We start from the raw sequence: 24,322 nt of genomic DNA on the forward strand, positions 1-24,322 counted from the left end.
ATACAAATATATATATTTGTATGTAATTATATTATATGTATAGTATTATTTGTATTAAGTATTATATGTATTTGAATTATTCTATAGTTATTATATTATATAAAATAAGAGTTAAATTTAAATATTTTCATTTTATTTATATATACTTACAAATAATAAAATAGGTACCAACTTACAGTAATAAGTTGTACTAGATAATTAAAGTATAACTCATAAATAAATACATTTGAGTTGTTTTATATAGATAAAGTAGAAACCATTTATAATGACATTCAATGGACCAAGGAAAATAGGTCATAATAACCGTTTGTCATTATAATCAATAATAATAGTTTATATAATATAACTTCAATAGCCAATTTAAGTGATTTTTTTTTTACTTAACGATGTTTTTACAATTTACACGGAATGTTTTTGTTGATATATCATTGGAATTTATTTGTTCGGGTTAACAAATTAATGCTAAATTTCAAACGCACAAATCTAGAGTATTACACTATTTACCTATATTAATTTTTATAGGTTGTTATAATGTATAGCCGTGTGGCGCGTAGCCACAAAACATCTGATAGACGCAGTCTAACCTAACCTAACGCAAGGCGTAGATATATTCTGTAATCTGCATCTGTGACAAAGGAAAACATTTGTACAATTATTTAATTTAGTTCATTACTGCCGAGTGTCGGTATTCTATAAGTATTAACACACACGCAAGACGAAAACGATGTATTTGACAATAATTACGACAAAGCCTGCAAAGTGCAAGCCCGTTGCATGGAATCCGGGCGGCCAGATAATTCAGTGCGGCGCCACTACATAATAATATAAACATTATGATATTGTTGAATAAATAGTGTTTCACTTTGATAATACTTTAGCATATTATTCAAGCTGTAATCCTCCGACAAATTTGAATTTTTCACAGATTTATCTACACATCAAACTGAGCTATTTCTGCAACTAGTGCAAGTATCATTTGGTTCATTAGTTTAGGCTACAGGGTAGCCGACATGCATTTCGTAAAAATGTTGGGTGCCCAAAAAAACTTGGAAATTGTATACAAAATATTAAACTTTTTTTTTATAAGCGTTTAAAGTTAAAATTTTTACAAATATATCAAAATCGCAAAAACTTACAAGTAATTTTGTAGCTTAAAATTCATAAAAAATTTTGTATTTATAAATAAGGTTAAAAATTCAACACTTAGTAAAGAGAGTTTGAATTTTAAATTTTAATAGGTAATTGTAAAAGAACTTGCGTTTTGGGATATTCAGGTTATTAAAATAAATCATCTTTTACACCATCCACCGAAAAATATATGCTAGGCTGACAAATCATCTCCGTTCAAAATTATTTTTCGTATACAATGATACCTAACATTGAAATCAAATTTAATTCATCCATTAAAGTGACCTACTATACAGCAGAGCGTTATTCACTTGACAACTCTTCCTTATTTTTAGTTATTACTCAGCTTTGCGTCGCGACCGCCGCGTTGGATGTGTATGGTATGTCGTCGTATGTGTCCACACCCATATTATTGACGTTGTATCTTGTTCTTTGCGCTATACGGTTGCTACTATTTTTATTGTCATATTTAATAATAATTATTACCTAAATATAATGTTTTATTGAACTTATTCAAAAGTATACTTAATGTTACCATATCCTGTCTCAATCAACAATAAAACACGTTATCAGCAATTGAATCATTTTATTATTATCAATGTACCAATGTGTGTGAGGTATTTTTTTTTCTACGTATTTTTTACTAATATAGCTTCGTTCAAGAAACGTATCGACATTTGTGAATTTGATAACTATAATTTTTGTGCATATCAATTGAATGATAATTTATCACTCGAAATCAGAATAGTGTCTGTAAATTACAATTAAAAGTGAGAGTATTGACTAGCCATCTAGGTCTTAACATCACAATCAACACTGGGACTTCGAAGTATCACTCGAGCACTCCACCGAAACTAAAATATTATGTATAGTTGCAAAAACGTTTTAAGTAATGCCTACTCAAATGTACCACTACGTTATCTTATAAACAAAATTTTAATTTGCTAAAGCATAAATAAACTGCTGGTTTGTATACATAAAGTTATAGTCCAGTAAAAAATGTATTAATTTAAATACTGTATTTTTACGATATATCCAAAACCTAATAAATCCATACTTATATAAATCGACAAATGCTAATTAATTATTATCGATTTTTTTTATCTAGATCCAATGAAAAAAGGTAATGTTTATGTTATAATATTTTATAGTAACTGAATGTAACAATAAACTTATCTTACAACTTATAAATAATAATTCTAATTTAATTTTGTGTTCTCCATAGTAAACTTTAAACTACGATAGAATACAATCATTAACATACTAATGTAAAATCAAGACTATAATAGTTAAAAATATTTGTTTTCTAAACTCTTAAATTAAATTATATACCTAGGTAAGCAACAATAATAAACTGATATTTTCAACATACTCGTATTATTTAAATTTTCAATGTTCGACTTAATTGTAATTACAACTAAATAATTATTGTGTCTACAATATTTTAATTTTATTAATGTCTAAAATAAACACACTATTTACAAATAGTTGAGACTTCAAAGTGTTTATATCATATTTAATTGTACAATATTTATTTCCAGTTTTAGCACATAAATACAAAACATTTTTAGAGCAGAGTAAGAATATTATTTAAATTAAGCTGATTTTTAAGTTAAAATATGAATATTTTATTTTTATGTTTGACTTCAAAATTGTTAACATCTATAAAGATGTTCCAATATTGTCTTAAACATATTTTCAGGTATTTATGTTTTGTTAATTGAATGATGGGTATAGAATATAGATATATTGGAGGTTTAATTTTTTGTCATTAGATATCCACGAGAAATCTTAATGTGGCCATTTAAATCTCTTTTAATATAGGTAACTACTTTCTTGTTATGAAGTTTGGCCTAAAATTTTCAACTGAATATTATTTCTCTCATTTGGTTTTTCATAATATTTTGCTATTTAAAGTTCCATAGATAAACGCAGTATTTAACTATATTTTTCTGCATGTCAACTAATGATGAAAAAAAAAAAAAATTATATTTCACTATTGATGTTAAATTCTGCGTTTTGAATCTTTTGGTCGTTCTCTTTATTATATTTTCTATGGATGATAGTGCTTAGGTTTTACAAAAAGTGTGAACGTGATTTAGAAAACTTGTGTCATCGCAAATCGCAAAATAAGGTGGGTTTGTTTAGAAGATGATTTTATTTACAATATACATAATAAGTAAGCTGAATCACCACGGCAGATGATGGCGATCCGAGCCATAGATTATCAGTGTTATTTTATGGACTATAAGGGTTTGTTATGGCAAAGCCAATGACTTTTGCAATTTTCTCACTGGAGCTTCATGAATCTAGTGCTGGTCATTGTTTAGATTCTGTGATCTTTGGCATTTTTAGACCTAGGATATCTGAAAAATTCTGGAAGCGAAATGATTTATGTTATGCCACTAAAACTCAGGTTAACCTTTTAGGAATTAACTGCATTATTATAAACAAATTTGAATATATCGATGTGACGATGTTTGAGTTTCTATTCAGAATTATTCATATAGTTTAGTGTCACTTTAATAGTTTTGTTTTTTCCGACAAGATATAATATGGTAACTTTGCATAGAATTGATTTATTAAAATTATAATTTGAGTTAAATTTTTTTCAAATCTTATATTTAACGGTTTCTTTAATTTATCATTTATATTTTATATATAGTTGATTCTTCGCTGTTAATGGTTTTTATTGTATTTCAAGTTTCTTTGTCTGGCTTCTAATTATCTTTTCATTGTAATACATATAAAAAAACGCTCGATAACTTTCGTAGTCCTTAATTCCTTTTGCTTCGGACAATAGTGTACGGTGTCATCAGTTCGTCACTCGTTATTTTGTTATTCAAAATTATTTTGATTTTTTTCATTTAAATAAAATTTTATTCAAGATTATTGTTGTCATTATAAGTATTATAAAATTGCTATCAAATTTCAATTAATTACAAAAGAATCTATCGACAATTTACACATATTCTCTATCTCACTATTTTTTTTTCAGTGAAAGAACAAAACATAACATCAACGGATTTTAGGGAGCTCTATGCATTAAATGAATTTTATAATGAATTAAAATATAAACAGTATTAACTATTATTGTTATTTATTTTTTTTATTAATCAATCATGATGATTATCATAATAATTACTATTATATTTTAAGTTTTTGTATTACCTATTATACATTACAACTTTTAAGTCTATGTAACTGTATTTACAATAAATTTAGATAATTTATTTTTTTTCACATAGGTACTCAATACATAATAATAATTTAATAATTAATTATTCATGAGAAAAAAATAAAATTTAAAAATAGAAATATATTATAATATACATAATACATAGGTATTTATTATTAATTTTTAAAATATATATAAAATTAAAAAATATTATCATTATAATCATAATTATATTCTATTATGTAGAAATCCTAATTTTTCTACTGATCCAGGACCAAGTCTCTGTCTCACCTTGCCACCTTGGTAACAATTTGTCCCGCTATTGAAAACATGCGCTCAGAGCAAACGGACATGGCAGGAAAACCTAGATATTTCATTCCAACTGGTAATAAATTTGGGAATGCAGTTTGATTAGAGCTTTACCAAGTTAAATGATTTGATGTTGGAGAAATCAGCGGTAGTTTTAAGTACTCCTGTATGTATAAAATTATTTTAAATTTTGAATTAGTCTCATTTTAGTCATCACAAAACTTAATAATTGTACTGACTGTTGCACCGAAGTACTCGGCGCCGCTTTCGTCGTCACCGGCTGCGGTGGTCAGCTCGTCGGAGGCTGTGTCATAGTCTTCCCCGATGATCCACAAAGTGAATACTCCTCGTACGTATTACAATTTACGGAGTACAGTAAAAAAAAAACAAGTCAAAGAATTAATACTACAAATGAATGAAGTACTTGTTGCTAAAGTCTTCTGACGTCAACAAGACAGAAAACACAGAACTTATCATTATGCCCATCTCTTGACCCATTGCATTGCAAGTAGACGCATAGCCAAAGTTATTCCTGTGAAGTATCAAAATTAAATATATATATATTTTATTTATAATGGAAATCAAAAAAGTTTGTTACCCATTTAAATGAAGTATGCTCCTGTTAACCACAACTCCGGGGTTTTAAATGTTTTAATTAGATATCCACAACAGCACTTCACTATTATACACGTAACACGTCTACACTATGTATACTATATATTAAAATTAAAAATACATTAGAAAATTGGATATTACTATATAATTAAATTAGTGTCAATGCGCCGTCATACAGTTATTTTTGTTGGAGCCGAAGTTGGAGAACCATTTCCAATGTAATATATACATTATGTTATATACATGTGTTAGCCCGCAATGTGTGTGTGATTATGGCAGATAGAAACAAAATCTATAGTTGTTCTTCAGTAATTTCTTGTAAGAAAAACGTATATGGAATCGTAAGATAAATTTTCAAATCATAGATATGAAAATTATAAAAACTGTATGTATTTTTTACTATAAAATAATTTGCGAATTAACGTAACGTTTATGAAAAATCGTTAAAATTTTGATTTCAAATACTAAAAACATTTTTGAACATTCACTTCCATTTTTCGCCTTTATAAAGTATAAACAACTCATGAGAAAATCATGGATTGAATTCTCAAGCTCGTTGATTAGATGATGGATATTAAACCGGCAGTTTTAGAACAAAATATGCACCTATATGCCTAACTATTTTAAAAAGGTAACTATTTTGGTAAGTATAGGTGATGATTAGGTTAAGTTAAATTAGGCTATTATTCCACAATAATATGCTTAATTATGCCAAAAGATCATATTATAACCAAAGCAAGACGTCAACACAATAACTACTGTGAAATTAAAAAAAACTAGGTAACCAAACGTTTTAAACAGCAAACAGTCAACTTGTTTTCAAATAATTATTAATTTTTATTCATTCGACAGTTATTTAATTTATTAAATTAAGGCTATTATGTGTGTTTAGTTTATCGAGTGCGTATATAATATTCTATAAACTTTTAGTCAATACATGTTATATTTGAATATTATATTCAAAAAATTACTTTTATTAGTTTTATTTAAATTACACTTCAAATTCATGTCATAGTGTCAAGTTGGTCGGGCAAAACTCGTTTGACAACTTGTCTGCCCAGTGGCCGGTATAGTCGGTATACAATGTATACAGATATAATAATGCTCCCAAATATTCCCAAACGTCACACATGGTCGGAAAAATCCATGAATATACAACAATATGACCGGCGTCACCACTTTATGTTAAAGATTCCTACACATGCATTAGAGTGTGAGTTTCCATTCCGAGATTTATTATATAGTAAGTCCACTTCGATAGTATATAAGAGCGTCTACTTGGTCGCCGCTTCACCAGTCGTTCATATTTTATTGTAGTGGACTAGTAACTAGTGTTGCTGTGTCGATTACGACACATTCTACCACTCGTTTTTATTACTCGAGCTGGGCCGTGGATCAGCTTGGATTTCTACGTCACGGTTTCAAAAATCGTATTCGCTTATTTTTCGCAGTATGGCCATGACGACTGACGAGTCACTGAGACAGATATTCGAAGAAGGCGTCGAAGGCAATACCATGACACTGGATACTACACAATCCATCACTATTCCGATGGGTGTAGAACCAGATATGACTACCGTAATGTCGCAAAATGTTCCCGAGTCGTCACTGTCAACCACCGTACCGGTTGCAACACTAACATGGATGGAAAACGATGATACTAGTTGTTCGTCAATCTCGTCAAACAATACGGTTAGCGATACATTGGAAAAAGTGTACACGGAGTCTGAAATGGAAGAGATTCTCGAAAAAGAGAAAAGTCAACACCAGCAGTCGCTTAACAATATGAAGAACGAGTATGAAAAAAAAGAAATTGAACTCATAAAACAAAAAATTGAACTCGAAAAAAAAAATATTGAATCAGGTCACGAAATTATTGTAATTAAACAACAAAAAATTGAATTATGTCAGAAATTTGAACAAGAGATCAGGGATTACAATTTACGGAGTAAAGTAAAAGAAAAACAAGTCAAAGAATTAATACTACAAATGAATGAGTTAAGCGTGACCAATGAGCGTTTACGTGGCACAAAGTTAAAACGTAACATTATACGTGAAGATTACAATAATTCGAAATATACCGTGGACCAGCTCAATATGTTTGTAATAACATGCAGTGTTAAGAATGGCAGAACAAAATATTACGCTTTCCGGCGTAAACTGAAAGGTTTGCTATATGCCATAAATGAAAAGACCAATACGTCGTGCGGTGAGCATGTAAAGTTCTGGTACGTGTCTTCCAATGCTGTAAAAGACTTCGACAAGTGCAAAAAATACCTAAACCAACAGGCAAATGAGAACAATATCAGACTGAAGACGCAGCGTAATACCATTGACGTTGACGAGACGTCAACCGACAACATCGTCGAATTGATACGTGCTTTCGGAGTATTTGCGGACATGATCAAACTTGATGAGAAGTTCCTACAAAACGTTATAGAAATTTCCCAAAATCATAGGAGAACCGACAGCAGTTGGGTCAAAGTTGAACAGCTAAATAAATTCGTCACGGAACAGTCCGATGAAATGTTTAAAGACATTTACGATCACATTATGAAGGATCTCAGTCGGTTAAGATAATAAAACTATTACATATTTTATATTTAATCTTTATTATATAATTTCTATCTCTTTATGTATGTGATTGAAACACGGGCGTTTGAAATACATTCGTAATTTGTAATAATGAGGTGTCGACACAGACTAAGATATATAGATATAAGATATATCTTAGTCCGTAGATGTCAATAAATAAATTTATCATATCCTATAACCAATACTAATGGGCAATGTTTATTTATATCAATTATATCATAATGTATAACGCTTATGGTAATCGTTTAAACTAAGAAACATCAAATTATTCTGTATAATATACAATAAAAAAAAAAATTATTTAAAAATTAAATATTGTATTAAATATGAAAAAAATATAAATATATAAATAAGAACACATATAAATAACATAAATATTTTTGTTTAAAAATTATATAAAATATACAACTCAAAATGTGTTATTATTATAATTAGCATATGGCTATTATTCTTTATTGTTAATATTAATTATTAAGTGATATTCAAGTTTTTCTCCGGTAATCTGCGGTTAGGTTACTGTGCCGTCTATCTGGTAATAAATGCTTATATATCAAACGTAATAGTTAATTAATAAATTTCAGGCGTTATTAAATGAGCGTCCCCGTGGCTTCGATGTAGGAGTAGTGTTGGATTTTAAGGCGCAACTACACCGAAAATATCGGGAGATCTATCAATGGATTTGCCTATATTTACCGACTTCTATTTATTTAAAAAATAAACTATTTACACATTTTTTTCATCAAAATTATTAATTAAACATAGGAATAACATCTTTTATATTATTCAACATATTATTTTCAATTTTTAATAAAGCTAAATCATTTAACCGATTACTGAGAGTGGTAAGATCTACATTTTAAATAGTTTTTTACTCTTTTAGTATAAGTAATAACTGAAAATGATCTCTCGCCCGAACAATTTGTTAATGAAACTGAAAGATATATTCTAAAAACTATAAATAAATTATGGAACAACAACTCATTAAAATTATTATTCTTTATAAATAAATACATATATGTATAGCATTGAGTAATTGTCAGTAAACTTAAATTCTATCTCCTCCAATGAAAAGGTTATACAAAATTGTTGCATTCGTCTGTTAAAGTTGAGTCATTTTCAACATCCAAACAAACTTATATTAAAAATTATGCTAACTTTTTGATCAAAACAACAACATTGTAAGTGTCTCTGATAATTTGAGCGATAGGAAAGTCAAATAATATTGGGATACACTCAAAATTATTTTAATGTCTGGTAAATACATTTTTCTTAGTACTATAGAACTTAAGAATATGACTGTATTTCTTATAGACTGTGGTACTAAACTTAAAACAAGTTACAGCATAGAATATAACTTTTATTATTTATAAGTTTATAACTTTATATACTATTCTGGAAACAACATACTATAATAATTATGATGTCTTGTTTGATCATTGTTATAACCAACAATCGACAATGCCGGCTAATATTTTTTGGAAATAAACGATTTTAAACTGTGTTGTTTAACTAACAAAACATACATACACAATAAATGAAAAATATAGATAAAAATACATCTATTATTATTAGAGTACGGATTTTAAAGCAATAAAAATCTAAAAAAAAAAGCAATAAAGCTGTGTAAATCTTCCAAAAAAAGCTACTTTAAAAAAAGCATTAAAAATAAGTTTTAAAAAATTATTTATTATAAAAAAAGTATTAAAATTATTTAAAAAAAAAAAAAAAGGTATTATAATTAATTAATTTACAAGCCGGATTCTCCGACTTTTCCTTCTTCCACAATTATACGTCTGTAAATTAAATTTATTCTATTTAAGATAATTTATAAATAGTTATAAAATAATTTATTTTACCTAAATCATCGGAGTTGCATTGGATAATTAAAACTTTTTTCAAGTTTTCAAATAAAAATCGTCTACGACGATCGGACAATAAATGCTTATATTTTGAAAAACTACGTTCGACGTCAACAGATGAAATAGGGGCAAATTTGTAATGGATTAAATCATCACATGTTAAATCTTCAGGAAGTTCCTCTCTTGATATTTTTTGGCCACTTAAAATATTTGATATTATGGTAAGAATTTTAAATCCCGAATTTTTGTTTAGTACATCATCAAGTTTTTTGTAACTGTTTCTCCTAATAGTCCTTCCCTAATAATTTATTATCTATCTCAATGCAAAAAAAAACAAAAATATTTTTTTTTTAATAAAATAAAGGACTTGGCCTCAGATTCTTGGTGCCCTTTAAAATTTAGCGCTCTAGACAATTGCTTATAGATACTACCTATACGTTAATCCATCCCTGACTATATACAGTATACCTACATATATTATAGTTACCAAGAAACGGGTTAACTGTAGTTTACATGATTACCTATAGTTATTGTTACTTTACCTTACTTGCTACCAATCCTTTAATAGACATGACTTAATTTGCTAAGTAAATATTACTTACATCACACAAGTTGTCTAGAAATCATCTTACTTTATATAAGAAACTAATTTGTCTTCTTACAAATTTTTTCTTTTTTTCTCGGGTTTCCTGCCATTTTTCTATCTATGGTGTTTTTAAATAATTATTCTCTGTTTCAGAATGTGTTTAATGTCTAATATCAGAGGGTGTTCAGCAGGGGTGGGACTGGGCCTGTAAAGGTCACCTATCACATTCAAGAAAATCCAGAGAATCAATTACTATTTTTTGTCAAACAAACGTGGGAAATAGGTATTACATTAATAAATGTATATTTTTAACGCTAACTTATTTATCTGTACCAATAAAACATTTTTTTTTTTTTCAAAATTAAAAAGTAAAATAGCCAATAGGTAGCATTTGTTTAAATAGGTAATAATCAATAATTTATTATAATAAATTATATCGTTGTACGCGGGTTTTTTGTTTTTAACAATTTATGGATCAATAATATGCACCAACATCAAAATCAACTTTTTTTTTCATATGGTAATAACTATATTTTTTATGGATTCTTGTAGAGCTTTTTTAAAAAAAAAAAAATTTGATGTAAAATCATACATTTTCTTTCACTGGTTTATTTACTACGTTGACCCTAAACTTTAATACATTTACTTAAATGAATTGTATTTTTAAAGCTAAATAATTTTTTTTAGCTATTTTTTAATGAAATTCTACACCTTTTTATAAACTTACATTGAAAATTTTATCAGTCACATAAAAAAAACTTATTAGTAGGTAGGTATCTATAACCTGATGTATTAATTAAAGATTTCCAATGTTATTATCAGGCGCGTATACAAGGGGGGGGGGGTTCTAGGGGTTCAAACCCCCCACCGAAATTTAATAAATTTAATAATTTATTAAAGGTTAGATTATATAAGAATAAAAATTTACAACCAAACCCCCCCCCCCCCCTAAAAAAAAAATATTTTTTTTTGTACGCGGCTGGTTATTATAATAATTGAATAGATACTATGAAAATCGTTAGGTATCTACCTTATTACGTATCCAAATTTAAACTATTTTAAATAAACAAAATGACTATGGAGAAAAATCTAGATTAATCGATTGATTATGATCATATAATAATAGTAAGTATGTACCTACCTATTTTATAATTGTATGTTAAAATACCTTCAACAGTTTTGTAGATAAGTATGCCAAAAGATTTTTTCCTGTGTCTGATAAGCTGTTAAATTTTAGTTTATAAAAAGGTATAGAGTTGCATTAAAATATAGTTGAAAAAAATTGATTTAGTCTAGAAATACAATTCATTTAAATCAATTTATTAAATCTTAGGGTCAACGTAGTAAATAAACCAAAGTAGGTGAAAAAAGTAAAGTTTGTCGATTCTCTGGTAGACGAACAATAATTTTAGTTAATTGTTCATCAAAACCCATTTCGAAAAGCCTACAAAACAACAATATATTGGTTATAATGTAGTAAATCGATTTAATTAAAATGAAACTAAGTAACTTACTAGAAGGGAAAAAGAAGACGTTATATTTTTGATGAGGGGTTAGGATGGTGATCACTAAAACCCGGATTTATATGCATTTTAAATTTTAAAATTTGCATGCAAATCATGTACTAAAAAACTCAAAATATACAAGAAATAAATGCAAAATATGCAATATAAAATTTTAATTTTTAAATTTTATTAGGTACATTTTATATTTAATTTTAATTTTACAGTGATAATTATTTATTTATTTTATTAAAATTTTCATAAACAAAAAGTAAGATGTATAATATAACAAATATGCAATCCAAATATGTAATTTATTAAATTGCAATTTAATTTTTAACTCGTATAACCAACCTATGAAAGTTTAAACAGTTTAGTAATTTATTTTTAGGGTCCTAATATTCTTTGAGACATAAGATATTTGATATTGATATAAAATAAACGTACCTAGCTGTAATCTGTTTTTTTGCTTAACGTCTTTTTAGATCGTTAGGTGTGTATTTGAACGGTTTTTTTTGTTAAAATATGCAAAAATATACAGAACATGATGCACTAACGTCAGAATATGAAAAATATGCACTTTCAAATTTTGATATCTAATCAAGCAAGTATAATGATTTGTGGACATTCATTAACTGCTGTTTAGGATGTTGAAAATAGAAACATGCATTTTATGCAAAATCCGTTCTTTAGTGATAACTTAGCGTGGAATCTTTTATGGGTAAGCTTTGATAAATTCCGTGACTGGGAAGGACTCGAGTTAATTTCATTAGAGCATTTATAGATTTATCATAGCGTTTTACTTTTTTACAATCTAAATTGTATACATATGTGTATACTATGAAATTATTCTAAATACATATTACTATATTAAATAATATTTATTACAAGACCTAACGTTTTTCTGGACGATAGGAATATAGATGTTAGTTGAAGAAAAAAAACACAAAAACTCTTCTTTTTTTTTGCGATTTACCACTGATTTCATTTAAATTATGCCTCTCATTCTTGTCAATGTGCCAAGTTGGTCGAATAAAACTCGACTGACAACTTGTCCGCCCGGTGGACGGTATAAAATATACATAGATATAATAACGCTCTCGAGTATTCCCAAACGTCACCACGGTCGGGTAAATCCGTGCATGTACCTACTATATAATAATATGACCGGCGTCATCACCACATTGTATTTGTGATTTTCACGCATGCATTAGAGTGTGAATTGTACTTCGTGATTTGTCATACGGTAAGTCTACTTCAATAGTATAAAAGGCGACCAGGTAGTCGCTGCGTGACCAGTCGCTCATCTTATATCATTGTAGTATCATTAGCCGTTTTTCTTAACTGTGCAAATTTTCAAACATGGTCGTGATAAACGACCAGTATATGAACGAGGAGGACTCGACGAACGCGATCACCATTGCTGACACTGAACAATCTATCCCTATTCCAATAGTTGAAGAACCAGATATGACTACCTGGTTATCGGAAAATGTTCCAGAGTCATCACTGCCAACCGCCGTATCGGTTGAAACAGAACCTATATTATCCAATGAAAATGATGATACTCGTTTGTCAATTGCGTCAAACAATACGGTTAACGATACATCGATAAAAGTGTATACGGAGTTTGAAATGAAAAAGGAACGCTTAATGTGGCAAAATAAAATTGATAAAATAAAAAAAGAGGAACAAGAGATGTATAAATCGATTTTCAATGAATGCAGAGACAATTGTGTGCTGACCTTAGAGAATTATAAAGAAGAGTCTGAAGAAAGAGAATCTAAACTCAAAAAACATATCGACGAGTTAAAACAAGACATCGTAACTATAAAACATTACTTTATACGTTACACATACAGCATACAGCAATCTGGCATAAAGGATCTCGAAATATTGGTAATAACACAAATAAAAAAAAACGATATGCCACAATATGAAATGAATTATTACGGTTTCCGTCGTCAACTGAACAGTATGCTAGACGCCGTAAAGAAAAAGACCAACATGTCGAACGGTGATCGTGTCGAGTTATGGTTTTTGTCTTACAATGCTGTACAAGATTTCAAAAATTGCAAGTCATATATTTATGAAAGGGCAGAAGAGAATCGAATACAATTGAAGATGAATGGTAATAACATAATTGGGTTAAATTCATCTAATTTCGACATCGTCGAATCGATACGTGATTTTGGAGAGTCTGCGGGCATGATCGAACTCAATAAGAATATCTTACAAACCGTTATAGAAATGTCCGGAAAACAAATAAGAACCGACAGCGATCGAGCCAAAATTGAACGGATGAAGGAAGTCATCAGGGAAGAGTCTGATGAAATGATTAAGGACATATACAAATATACAATACCACATTATTACCTAAGCTAGATGATTAAAATAATAAAACTATTATACATATTTTATATATTTTAATCTTTATTATATAATTTCTATCTCTTTATGTATATGTTTGAAATACGTCCGTAAATATTTTTTATAATATGCAAAAAAAATCATATATAAAAATTAAACATTGTATTACCTATAAAAAAAAATATAAAAAATATGAATAAATACATAATTAATACTTCTGTTTAAAAAGAATATAAAATATACAACTGTGTGTTTATTTTATTGTTATTAGCATAAGGCTATTATTTTTTATTGTTAAAATTAATTTATTAAATGATATTCAAGTTTTTTCTGATTAAACCGTGCCGTATGTTAACAAATTTAATGATTATACATCGAAAATCATATACATCTACGAAAGTTATTTAAGCAAATTTAAAAGAGCTTAAAATCATTGGGTCTTGATTGGGTTTTCGTTTAATTAAACCGCTTCCGCTTTCTTTGATATTACTATGTAATACCTTAAACTGTAGGTACTAACGCCTTTGACGATAATATCGTAAATTATAGAAAATCAAACGGAATATTAAATTAATAAATTGCAGCAGTTATTAAATGAGCTCCCCCGTGGCTTCAATGTAGGAGTGGTAGTGGATTCTAAGGCGCAAGTGCGCAACTGTACTAAAAATATCGGGATTTCCATCAATGGATCTCTCGATATTTATCGAGTCGTCAGGGTTCCCAAACCCAAGGCCGTAGCTGGAACAAATTTTCGGGGTGGAGGAGGGGATTAAATCAAATAATATTTTCATTTAAGGTAATTAAAATAAACAACTTATATAAATTAAATTAACTGTAAAATATTTCGGGGTGGTTGAACCCCAAAAACCCCCCCTCATATACAGCCATGCCCAAACCAATCAACTACAGCTCATTTTAACATCGATAACGAATTCGTGATATTGATGACTAATGAGTATAAATAGTTATAACGAAGAATTTGAGAAGTATTACTATTTGCTACCTATATCCTTTACAGTAAATCGTAATTAAGTACTATTTACATACCTACATATTATTATATAGTTACCGAGAAATGGGTTGACAGCAGTTTACATGGTTATAGTTATTGATACTTTACCTTAACCACTACCATAGCTCAAATAGTAATAAGCAGAGACTGGAAATATATGCATTAAAAATGTGGCAAATATGCAAAGCAAAAGGGTCAAAATATGCACAAATAATTGAAAAATATGTTCAAATATGCATCATAAATTTATACAACTTTAAACAACTATTAATATTAAAACAAATAAATCAATAAAAATATAACAAAAATAGGAGTGTTGGACCATTCAACATCTAAGTTAATCAATAAAAAAGTTAAATATAAAACAAAATATTATTGTTTTTAAAAATCCTATACAGTGTTGATAGTAATATTTTTTTTGCCAGTATGGTAGTATTTAAAAATTCCTATTTACTAAGATTATAAAATATATATACATTATATGCACTTATGAAAAAATATGCTCCAACCCTCCGAATATGCCATTATATGCAAAATTAAATTTGGTCTATAGAATCAGTAGGGTCTGAATTGCCCACATTTAAAATACGTATAAGTATATTCTCAGTATGCACAAGCAAATGCATAAAATTCTGGTCTCTAGTCATGAGTCATGACCGATACAAAATTAAGATTACAGTATTGCATATGATAATACATTATAATAGATATATATTGAAAGTATAGTAAGAAATCTTATTTATTTATTTACAAGATAATGGGCTTGCGCTAACTACAAATAAAATAAGTTTACGTTGTGACAATAATAAAAAAAAAAATATTATAAATATACTTTTATTTAAGAAAAAACTGACTGTTAAAAAAGGAATGACAGATCATCCATAAGTCAAACTTAATTATGTGTGATTTGTGAAAAGTTTGTTTTTTGAATATGGTTATGTAAAATGGGATTTGAAAAGAGATGTAATAAGGTAAAAGGGTGAATGGAGTAAATACTAAATAATACATTATTTTAATCAAGTGATACAATAAAATTATAAATATATTTATACAGTTTAATCTTATACCATATACTTATTTTAATATTTTTAGCACTTCATAACTGTTCAATCATTTAATGTAACAATTTATTGGGGAATGAATATGAGTTTTTTCTCTTAATATATAGGTAATTACTACCTAATATTAGTAATATTGGATAAAATGATTTATGATATTTGCTAAGTAAATATTACTTACATCACACAAGTTGTCTAGAAATCATCATACTTTGTATAAGACTAAATTGTCGTGTATAATATAATAATTTTAATAGAATATAATTAATATTATATTATTTAAATTTAATTCGTTCACCATAATTTAGAACAGTTAATATTAAATATTTTTATAATACGTAATTATACCACAACAATGACATTATAAAATTAAAATTTATTAAACTTCGCACTCTTCTTACGAATTTTATCTTTTTTCACAGGTTTCCTGCCATTTTTCTTTCTACGGTGTTCTTTAATTATTCTCTGTTTTAGAATGTGTTTAGTGTCTAATTTCAGACGGTGTTCAGATTGTTGTTCCCGCAATTTAGCGTTGTGACGACCCCAACGAGTATCTAATTTAAACCGGAACACTAAAAAGATAAAATTCAAAGTTAACATAATTAATACACTAGTTGTTAAATTATATAACATGTTAATCAAACAATATGTTGAATTTCAAAAAAAATTCAATGGATTCAGAATAAGTTTTTTATGAGATGATGGACGATATTCATAAAACAATCTTAATAATAATAAATAAATTGGCAGGTTATAATATAATAATTTAAGAATAGTTCCTATTATTAATTTAATGATAATGGCATCCAATAATATTACATATATTGTACTTACAAGGTGCTATTTTCTTTTGTTCTTCTTCATCATTTCCTTCTGCCGCAGAATTTTTCAATTTAGATTTTTCCTGCCATTTTTCATATCTATCACTTTTGTATGTAATTGGTATCCAATGCCCAGACTCAGATTTGATTTTTTTCACTTGATTTTTTTCAAGACTCTGTTTACTTACATATTTATGACTCACTGGATCCCATTTACGTTTATTTGAATTTTGTTTAGCTAATGATTGTTCCGAATCGCCCATTAAATCCAATATTCCTTCACTTGATTTTAAATTATCAACAGCCAATCTGAATAATACATGTGTTACACCACGTGTTTAAAATGGTTATAAAATCAATACATTTTATTCACTTACCCTTCTTCTGTATAGCAATCAGCAGGTTGATATGGAATAAAATGTTCAGACTTAACGGGTTGTTTTGGTTGTTTTATTTTTTTTAGATTTTTTTTCTTTTTTTGACCAGTAACACGAGGTCTTTGAGTGATAATATCATTAAATGTTTCTTGAATTTCAGTTTGATTACTAGATGGCAAATCAACTTTTTTTAACCGCACTCCTTCGGGATCATTGAGTTGTTCACGTTTTTTCCGATGATAGTTAATAACACTGGGCATATTTCGTTCCCTTAATAATTTCATCTGAAGTAATGGTATTGAGTTTGTAGACTGACCCATTTCAAAAACGGTCTACAAAAGTACATAACATTTATATTATTACAATACCTAATATTCAGTATTTAAATATGGTTTAAATTAGTAGGTACCTTTAATAAAATAAGTCTATACAAATATTTAAAATATTGTATTCATATAAATCAAAAGTTATTTGTTAATCTTAATAAGCAACATATAATATTTGATAGGGGCATTGATAAAAGGGAATAAATTAATAAGTTAATTATGCCTATTTTTTAATCATTACGTTGTCTTGTAGAAATAAACATTTAATCAACATTTCATTACAAAAATAAAAAAACAATTATTAACTTATCTTTAATAAACTTTGAAAAATTGAAAAAGTCGTAGTGATAATTTACTTTGCATGGAAAAAATGTAATAAGTTGATTTATTATGTGATAAAAAAAATATTATTATTTATTATTAAGTTTTGAACTAGTCAGAAAAGTAATGAATTTTTAAGTTATTTAATTCATTTTTTCTTATTAATCAAACAACATTCAATATGTATCAAACAATGACTTACAGTTTCTGGTCTAAAGTTTTTAATACGGCTAACAAAATCAATACGTCCCATATCTGATGCAATTATTTTTTGAAACATTGGATGCTCTGCAATAACTGTTAAGTCAATTTTCTTAGCTCTACGAACACTATCAACTGAAGCTCCTGGCCTAGACTTGATATAATTTTTATAACCATTTGTACACGTTTTTAAAGAGTTAATCTAGAATAATACATAACAATTTTATAATTTATGTAATAAAAGAAATAATATGTTCTTTGATTGAATATGTACAACATTTAACGTACCACATCAATGGATGATGTATACCAATTTGTCAATTGTCCTAATTCTTCTTCCAACAACAACTGGGGTACTATACCGAAAAGGCCATCAGTATCATCATCTGATTTCGGTGTTTCGAGAACAGGACTAAACGGACGACCCAAGAACAAATGTAAATCTAATAAGTAACACATTTCATCACGTGTCACTAAACTATATGCTTGACCAACTTTTCCAGCTCGAGCACACCGCCCTATTAGGTTAAAATAGGTAATGATTAAAATATAATAATAATAATAAATTGTATAACTACTATTTACTCACCAACTCTGTGCACGAATAATTTAGACTTTGCAGGAAATGTATAGTTAATAACAACATCCAGCTGTGGAATATCTATACCACGTGCGGCTATATCAGTTGTAATGAGAGTTTTTACGCTACCTGTCTGAAATTTACTAGCATTAATTTTTCTAGCCGTTGGATCCAAATCAGAGTAAATGAATGTATTTGGTATATCTTGAAAATCCAAAAGCTAAAATATACACAGATAATAAATCTTACTTATGTAACAAATTTGTACAAGAATACATCACAAAGATTTTGTAATATCCAATAGATATTAGATAAAAATAAATCTATTGAAATTATTTTTCAAAAAAAACTTACTAAATGAATATAATCAACATGATGTTTGGTTGGAGCAAAAATTATAGTCATAGAATCTGGTTTGACCACATACTTTAGAAGACATAAAAGAGCACCATCTCGTTCTTCAGGTCGCACATTAAGAAATCCTAATCCCAGTGTATCAGGTATTTTTGACTCTACATCCAATCTAAAGAATAAACAATTTAAGACTAGCATTTAGAGCAATGTTAACTACATACAAAAAGTTAAACGATGGGATAAAAATTAAATTTTCATGAATATTACACAAAAAACAAAAAAATATTAACCTTATAAGAACGGGATCAGAAAGTCCTGCTCGAGCAAATTGGACTAAGACTTTTGGCAAAGTAGCTGAAAAAAGTAAAGTTTGTCGATTTTCTGGTAGACGAGCAATAATTTCGGTTAATTGTTCACCAAAACCCATTTCGAAAAGCCTACACAATATATTTGTTATAATTTAGTAAATTGATTTAATAAAAATGAAAATGAATTGAGTAACTTACCTATCTGCTTCATCAAAAACAACATATTGAATATATGGCAACTTTAAAGACATTTCTACACATAAATGCAAAAATCGACCTGGAGTAGCAACAATAATATCTGGAGCACTATGCATTATACTAAACTGGGCTTCCATTGGATCACCTCCTAATATCACGGCTGATTTCAAATTAGTAAACTTTCCTATTTCTTTTAAAAACTTCAATGTCTGGAATCATGTTACATTCATAAATTTATAAATTCATTTTTTTTTTTTTATAAATTATCAATACAAAGTTTTTTTTTTTTTTTAATCTATCAATCATAAATCACAATATTCTAAAAATATATTTTAACTTAAAACAATTATCTTACGCTACATTACTTATTAAGGTTGTGATTTATTAAGAAACATAGTATTATTAGGTACTTAGCCAAATTTATTATTATTAATTTTTTGGCAACTGAGAGTAATTTTAATATTTATGAACACAGTACCAAATTATTAATTTTAAAAACATATTATACGATCAAATTTTAATAGAACGATGGAAACATAAAAAAATATTATGAGATACTTCTTATAAATAATTGAGAGAAGTATCAAGTATCTACAATCAAATTAACACTAATTACATTTATTACATTGGCTTACTACTGTTCAATATAACATAAAATACTCACATAAAGCTATAAATATGGTTTGTTAGTTTTTAACAACATAACAATTTTTTTATAATGTTGCTTATATATGATGGATACTAAGGTTTTTAAAACATTGAATTACAATTATATCTTTATAAAATATTACCTGAACAGCAAGTTCCCGAGTTGGTGATAAAATTAAAGCTCGTATGCCTCTATGTCCATTTACAGTATGCTGAGTCAATTTTTCAAACATTGGTATCAAAAAACAAGCTGTTTTCCCACTACCGGTCCGAGCCATAGCTACAACGTCACGATTTTCCAAAGCAATAGGGATCGTCTGAAAGAAAATAATAATATCAAGTAATACAATTAAACAATGTCAAGAATTACATAGTTTCATATTTGGCCATACTTTTCTCTGTATGGGAGTGGGCACTTTGTAACCCCTTTTGAGAACTCCTTTCAGTACAGGGAAACTCAATCCCATAGCTTGAAAACCTCCTGATCTTTTGCCAGTTTTTTGTTTGACCTCAGGTTTTAATGTGGCTATATCATTAAAACCAATTAATGTTTCTTCTTCCATTTTTTCAACCTGAATTCAAATGAAAAAGCAAATTATATTAAATACCTAAATAGTAAACAATTATCATCAAGGTATAATATTAAACAAACACTCACTCAAATGAAGAAAAACTTAAGAAATTATGAAACTTAATAATCCTTATGGCTAAATTCCATCCAACGTTATGATAAAATATAGTTAAATAATGAAATGAACAATAATATTTAATATAATTATGGTTGTCAATAAATTTTTGATACTTGTTCCCAAAACCACGTGCAACGTGCTCATTGATAATAATGTTTTTGATGAAAAATTTGTTACTGAGATATCTAAATTGTATTATCTGTTATCAGTAAGTTCATGAGTGGAGCCACAGATATATTTTTATATATCTGTGATTACATAAGATACAATATACGAGATAAGATATCCAACGATAAATGATAAGGACTAAGGAGCTCTTTCGAGTTTCGAGTGTTTCGAGTTTCGACTCTCAGTCTTCACTCTTCACTCTTGAACAGTTGAGCTCATCAGTTTTCACTCTTCAGTGCTTCTGTTCTTTACCGAATTTCCATTATCCATGTGAAGAAGTCAAGAAATTATAAATTATAATAAAATGTTATATAATATTAATATGTATACTTATTATAATTGATATAATATTATTATGAACTTAAAAACTAGACATTTAGTATGTCAATGGATTAATCATTAATTTTATTTTGAAGGTATTTTACTTAAGCATTATAAATTAGACAAATGATTGAAAAAATGTTTTTAATTAATTATTATTTATTAACATCACCAAATTGTACATAATTTATTCTATTGGATTCTAATATGTTAATATATTGTTTTAGAATTTTAATAAACCTTATCATCTTAAGTTAAATGTTAATCAAATATAATAGTAAATTAAATTATCTTCTGTCTTTTTTATGTCATGATTACTAATTAATGAATTAATTTATATATTTTTCAGACTGATAATCAAAAAAAAAAAAAAGAAGACTAGAAGTTACATAAATGTGCAATTGTCCATTGTTGGAAAATGAAATATCCAACATTAATTGTTGGTACATCTTTACTGTCCATAAGATTGTTCCATCTTTATATAGTTCGTTCATGGTATGTCCCAGATGAATACTGGCAGTCTTTGGAGATAGCTCATTACATTACTTTTGGTTTTGGATATCGCACTTGGGAATGGATAGTTGGTATAAGAAGTTATATTTCCGTTTCATGGATTGTAATAATATATCAAATTTTAAAATTTTTCTCGCTGGACACATTACAACTTTTAATATGGAGTCCACGCTTTCTACAAACACTTTTCTCAACATTTTCGGATTATTGTTTTATGTGCTGGATACAAAAACACGCTAAATGTTCAAATGTATTTTGGCCATTAGTATGTTATATGTCAAATCCATTTTTGGCATATTGCTCAACACGTACCTTAGTTAATACACTGGAAACCAATTTGACAACAATTGCCTTATACTATTACCCTTGGTCATTGAAAAGTAAAGATGTCAAATTTTTATGGATAGTTGCTTTTGTTTGTATTATGCGCCCAACTGCAATAATAGTGTGGATTCCGTTAATTGTATTTGATTTTTTTTCTCATAAACGTTATACTGTAAATAATCTAGCTAGGTATATTTGTATTGGTTTAACGTCTCTTATATTTTCTATAACGCTAGATACATACTTCCACGGTTCTTTTGTTGTAACACAGTGGAATTTTTTGTATTATAATATTATAAAAAAAGTCAATGCTCATTATTCTATTGAGAATTGGAATTGGTATTTTGTCAGTGGATTACCACCAGTGCTGGGCCCTGTATTTTTTATATTCATTTATTGTTTTATCAAAAAATTAAGGTACATTAATTTTTATGATACTGATTCCAAGTTGGTAATCACAGTATTTTGGTCTTTGTCAGTGTTAAGTATGGTTGCTCATAAAGAACAACGATTTCTACTACCATTGTTTCCAATGATATTCTTTATTACATCAGAACAAATTTCTATAGTTTGTAAAAAGTTTATAAAATTAGGAACTTTAATGGTCATATTAAATGTAATAATATTAATTTATTTGGGACGGTATCATCAGATAGGCTCTACTAGTGTTATGTCACATTTAGCTGAATTACCTCAACATTCAAAATTATTATTTTTAATGCCGTGTCACTCAACTCCACTTTTTAGTCATCTTCATAAAAATATAACTGCAAGGATTTTAACATGTGAGCCAAACCTTCATGGCATATCAAATTATACTGATGAAGCAGATGTATTCTTTGAAAATCCAAATAAGTGGCTTGAAGAGTCATATTCAGCTGAAAGTAAAAACAATTTACCAACACACATAGTTATGTTTGACCTACTATTAAACAAAGTACAAGCATTTTTAACTAGAGGAAAATGCAAAAATGTTTTAACAATATTTCACAGCGATTTTCCATCTGCTAGAACTGGACAATACTTATATGTGTTTTCATGTATTAAATAACCTAATCAGTATAATTATTTTGAATTTTGTTTTCAGTAAAATATAAAATTTAAGGTTTGATTATATTTAAATAAAAAATGTTTAACATTTTAGTTTTATTATTAAAAAATATTGAAAAATATAAATATAAAGTTTACATTAATCAATTAAAAACTATTGATCACGTTGAATTTATGATGCCAATTAATTTAAAATTTTAGTTTTTACTGTAAACTATTAAGTTACCTTAACTTATTTTATATTATAAAAATTGCAATTTTGCAAAATTTATTTATTTTATTATATTCTAAGTATATAATTTATAATATATATTATATTATATTATAAGATTATAATGGTTACTATGTTTGTGAACATACCTTTAATTCTTTTTTATTTTTATTTGCAACCCAAAATTGACCATAAAATTAAATATCAATGAAATTACAAAAAAAAATATAAACTATGGTGCAAGCAAGTAAATATTTAATAGTGCAATCGTCCAATCCATTGTTTTAGTAAGGTAGGCATTAACAAATTAATATTTAGTGTAGTTTTTTTTAAACTTTGAACAATTATTAAATAATATATTTTCAAATTTTTTTAAAGAAAATTCAAAATAATCAATTATAACTTATAATCTAGCTCCACCTTTTTTTGGTCTAACTATTCAATATTAAAATGTATAAATAAATATGTTTAATTTGTATCTAATCTATTAATTTTATTGATCATACCTAAATTTTTTTTTCTTTTGAAGTACTATTACTTACTACTTCATTTCTATTCTATATAAAAACAAAATAATAATAATTTGGACTCTTTTATTTATTTTTATATCCTTATAAAGAAATACTGTAAAAATTAGTAATAACTGAATATACTTTACAAATTCACTTGGGTTTAACTAGTTTTAATTAATACATTTTGG

General features: G+C 27.5%; 4 protein-coding genes across 8 annotated transcripts in view; 3 read left to right on the forward strand and 1 right to left on the reverse strand.

The window, feature by feature from the left end:
- Positions 1-24,192, forward strand: part of LOC114119242 (GPI mannosyltransferase 3) — a 37,676-nt gene extending 13,484 nt beyond the window's left edge. Inside the window, exons 2-3 of one of the 4 annotated variants that reach the window (XM_050203707.1) lie at positions 10,424-10,553; positions 21,874-24,192. In XM_050203707.1, the coding sequence (XP_050059664.1) occupies positions 21,943-23,412 (1,470 nt within the window). In that variant the 5' untranslated portion in view covers positions 10,424-10,553; positions 21,874-21,942 and the 3' untranslated portion in view covers positions 23,413-24,192. Of the gene's footprint in view, positions 1-10,423; positions 10,554-20,668; positions 20,687-21,335; positions 21,620-21,873 lie in introns of those variants that run through there. The other 3 variants (XM_050203709.1, XM_027980743.2, XM_050203708.1) reach the window with 3 other exon arrangements.
- LOC114119244 (uncharacterized) lies at positions 5,719-8,007 on the forward strand. The gene has a single exon (XM_027980747.2). The coding sequence runs from the start codon at positions 6,683-6,685 to the stop codon at positions 7,808-7,810; it is 1,128 nt and encodes a 375-aa protein (XP_027836548.1). The 5' UTR covers positions 5,719-6,682; the 3' UTR covers positions 7,811-8,007.
- Positions 13,080-14,712, forward strand: LOC114119245 (uncharacterized). Its single transcript, XM_027980748.2, has one exon. The coding sequence runs from the start codon at positions 13,135-13,137 to the stop codon at positions 14,155-14,157; it is 1,023 nt and encodes a 340-aa protein (XP_027836549.2). The 5' UTR covers positions 13,080-13,134; the 3' UTR covers positions 14,158-14,712.
- On the reverse strand, positions 16,435-21,188 carry LOC114119240 (ATP-dependent RNA helicase DDX54). 2 transcript variants are annotated; one of them, XM_027980739.2, is made up of 12 exons: positions 21,005-21,188; positions 20,739-20,918; positions 20,490-20,663; positions 19,699-19,907; positions 19,483-19,629; positions 19,193-19,361; positions 18,848-19,058; positions 18,547-18,776; positions 18,260-18,460; positions 17,411-17,742; positions 17,047-17,342; positions 16,435-16,784 (listed from the first exon to the last, which is right to left on the reverse strand). In XM_027980739.2, exons 2-12 carry the CDS (start codon positions 20,907-20,909, stop codon positions 16,582-16,584), a joined length of 2,343 nt encoding a protein of 780 aa, XP_027836540.1. In that variant the 5' UTR covers positions 20,910-20,918; positions 21,005-21,188; the 3' UTR covers positions 16,435-16,581. The 2 variants fall into 2 exon arrangements, with proteins under 2 accessions (XP_027836540.1, XP_027836541.1); XM_027980740.2 differs by having other exon boundaries at positions 20,999-21,188.
- Positions 24,193-24,322: the final 130 nt, after the last annotated feature.

Source organism: Aphis gossypii, chromosome 3 (genome assembly GCF_020184175.1).
Source record: "Aphis gossypii isolate Hap1 chromosome 3, ASM2018417v2, whole genome shotgun sequence".
In the NCBI taxonomy this organism is placed as follows: domain Eukaryota; kingdom Metazoa; phylum Arthropoda; class Insecta; order Hemiptera; family Aphididae; genus Aphis; species Aphis gossypii.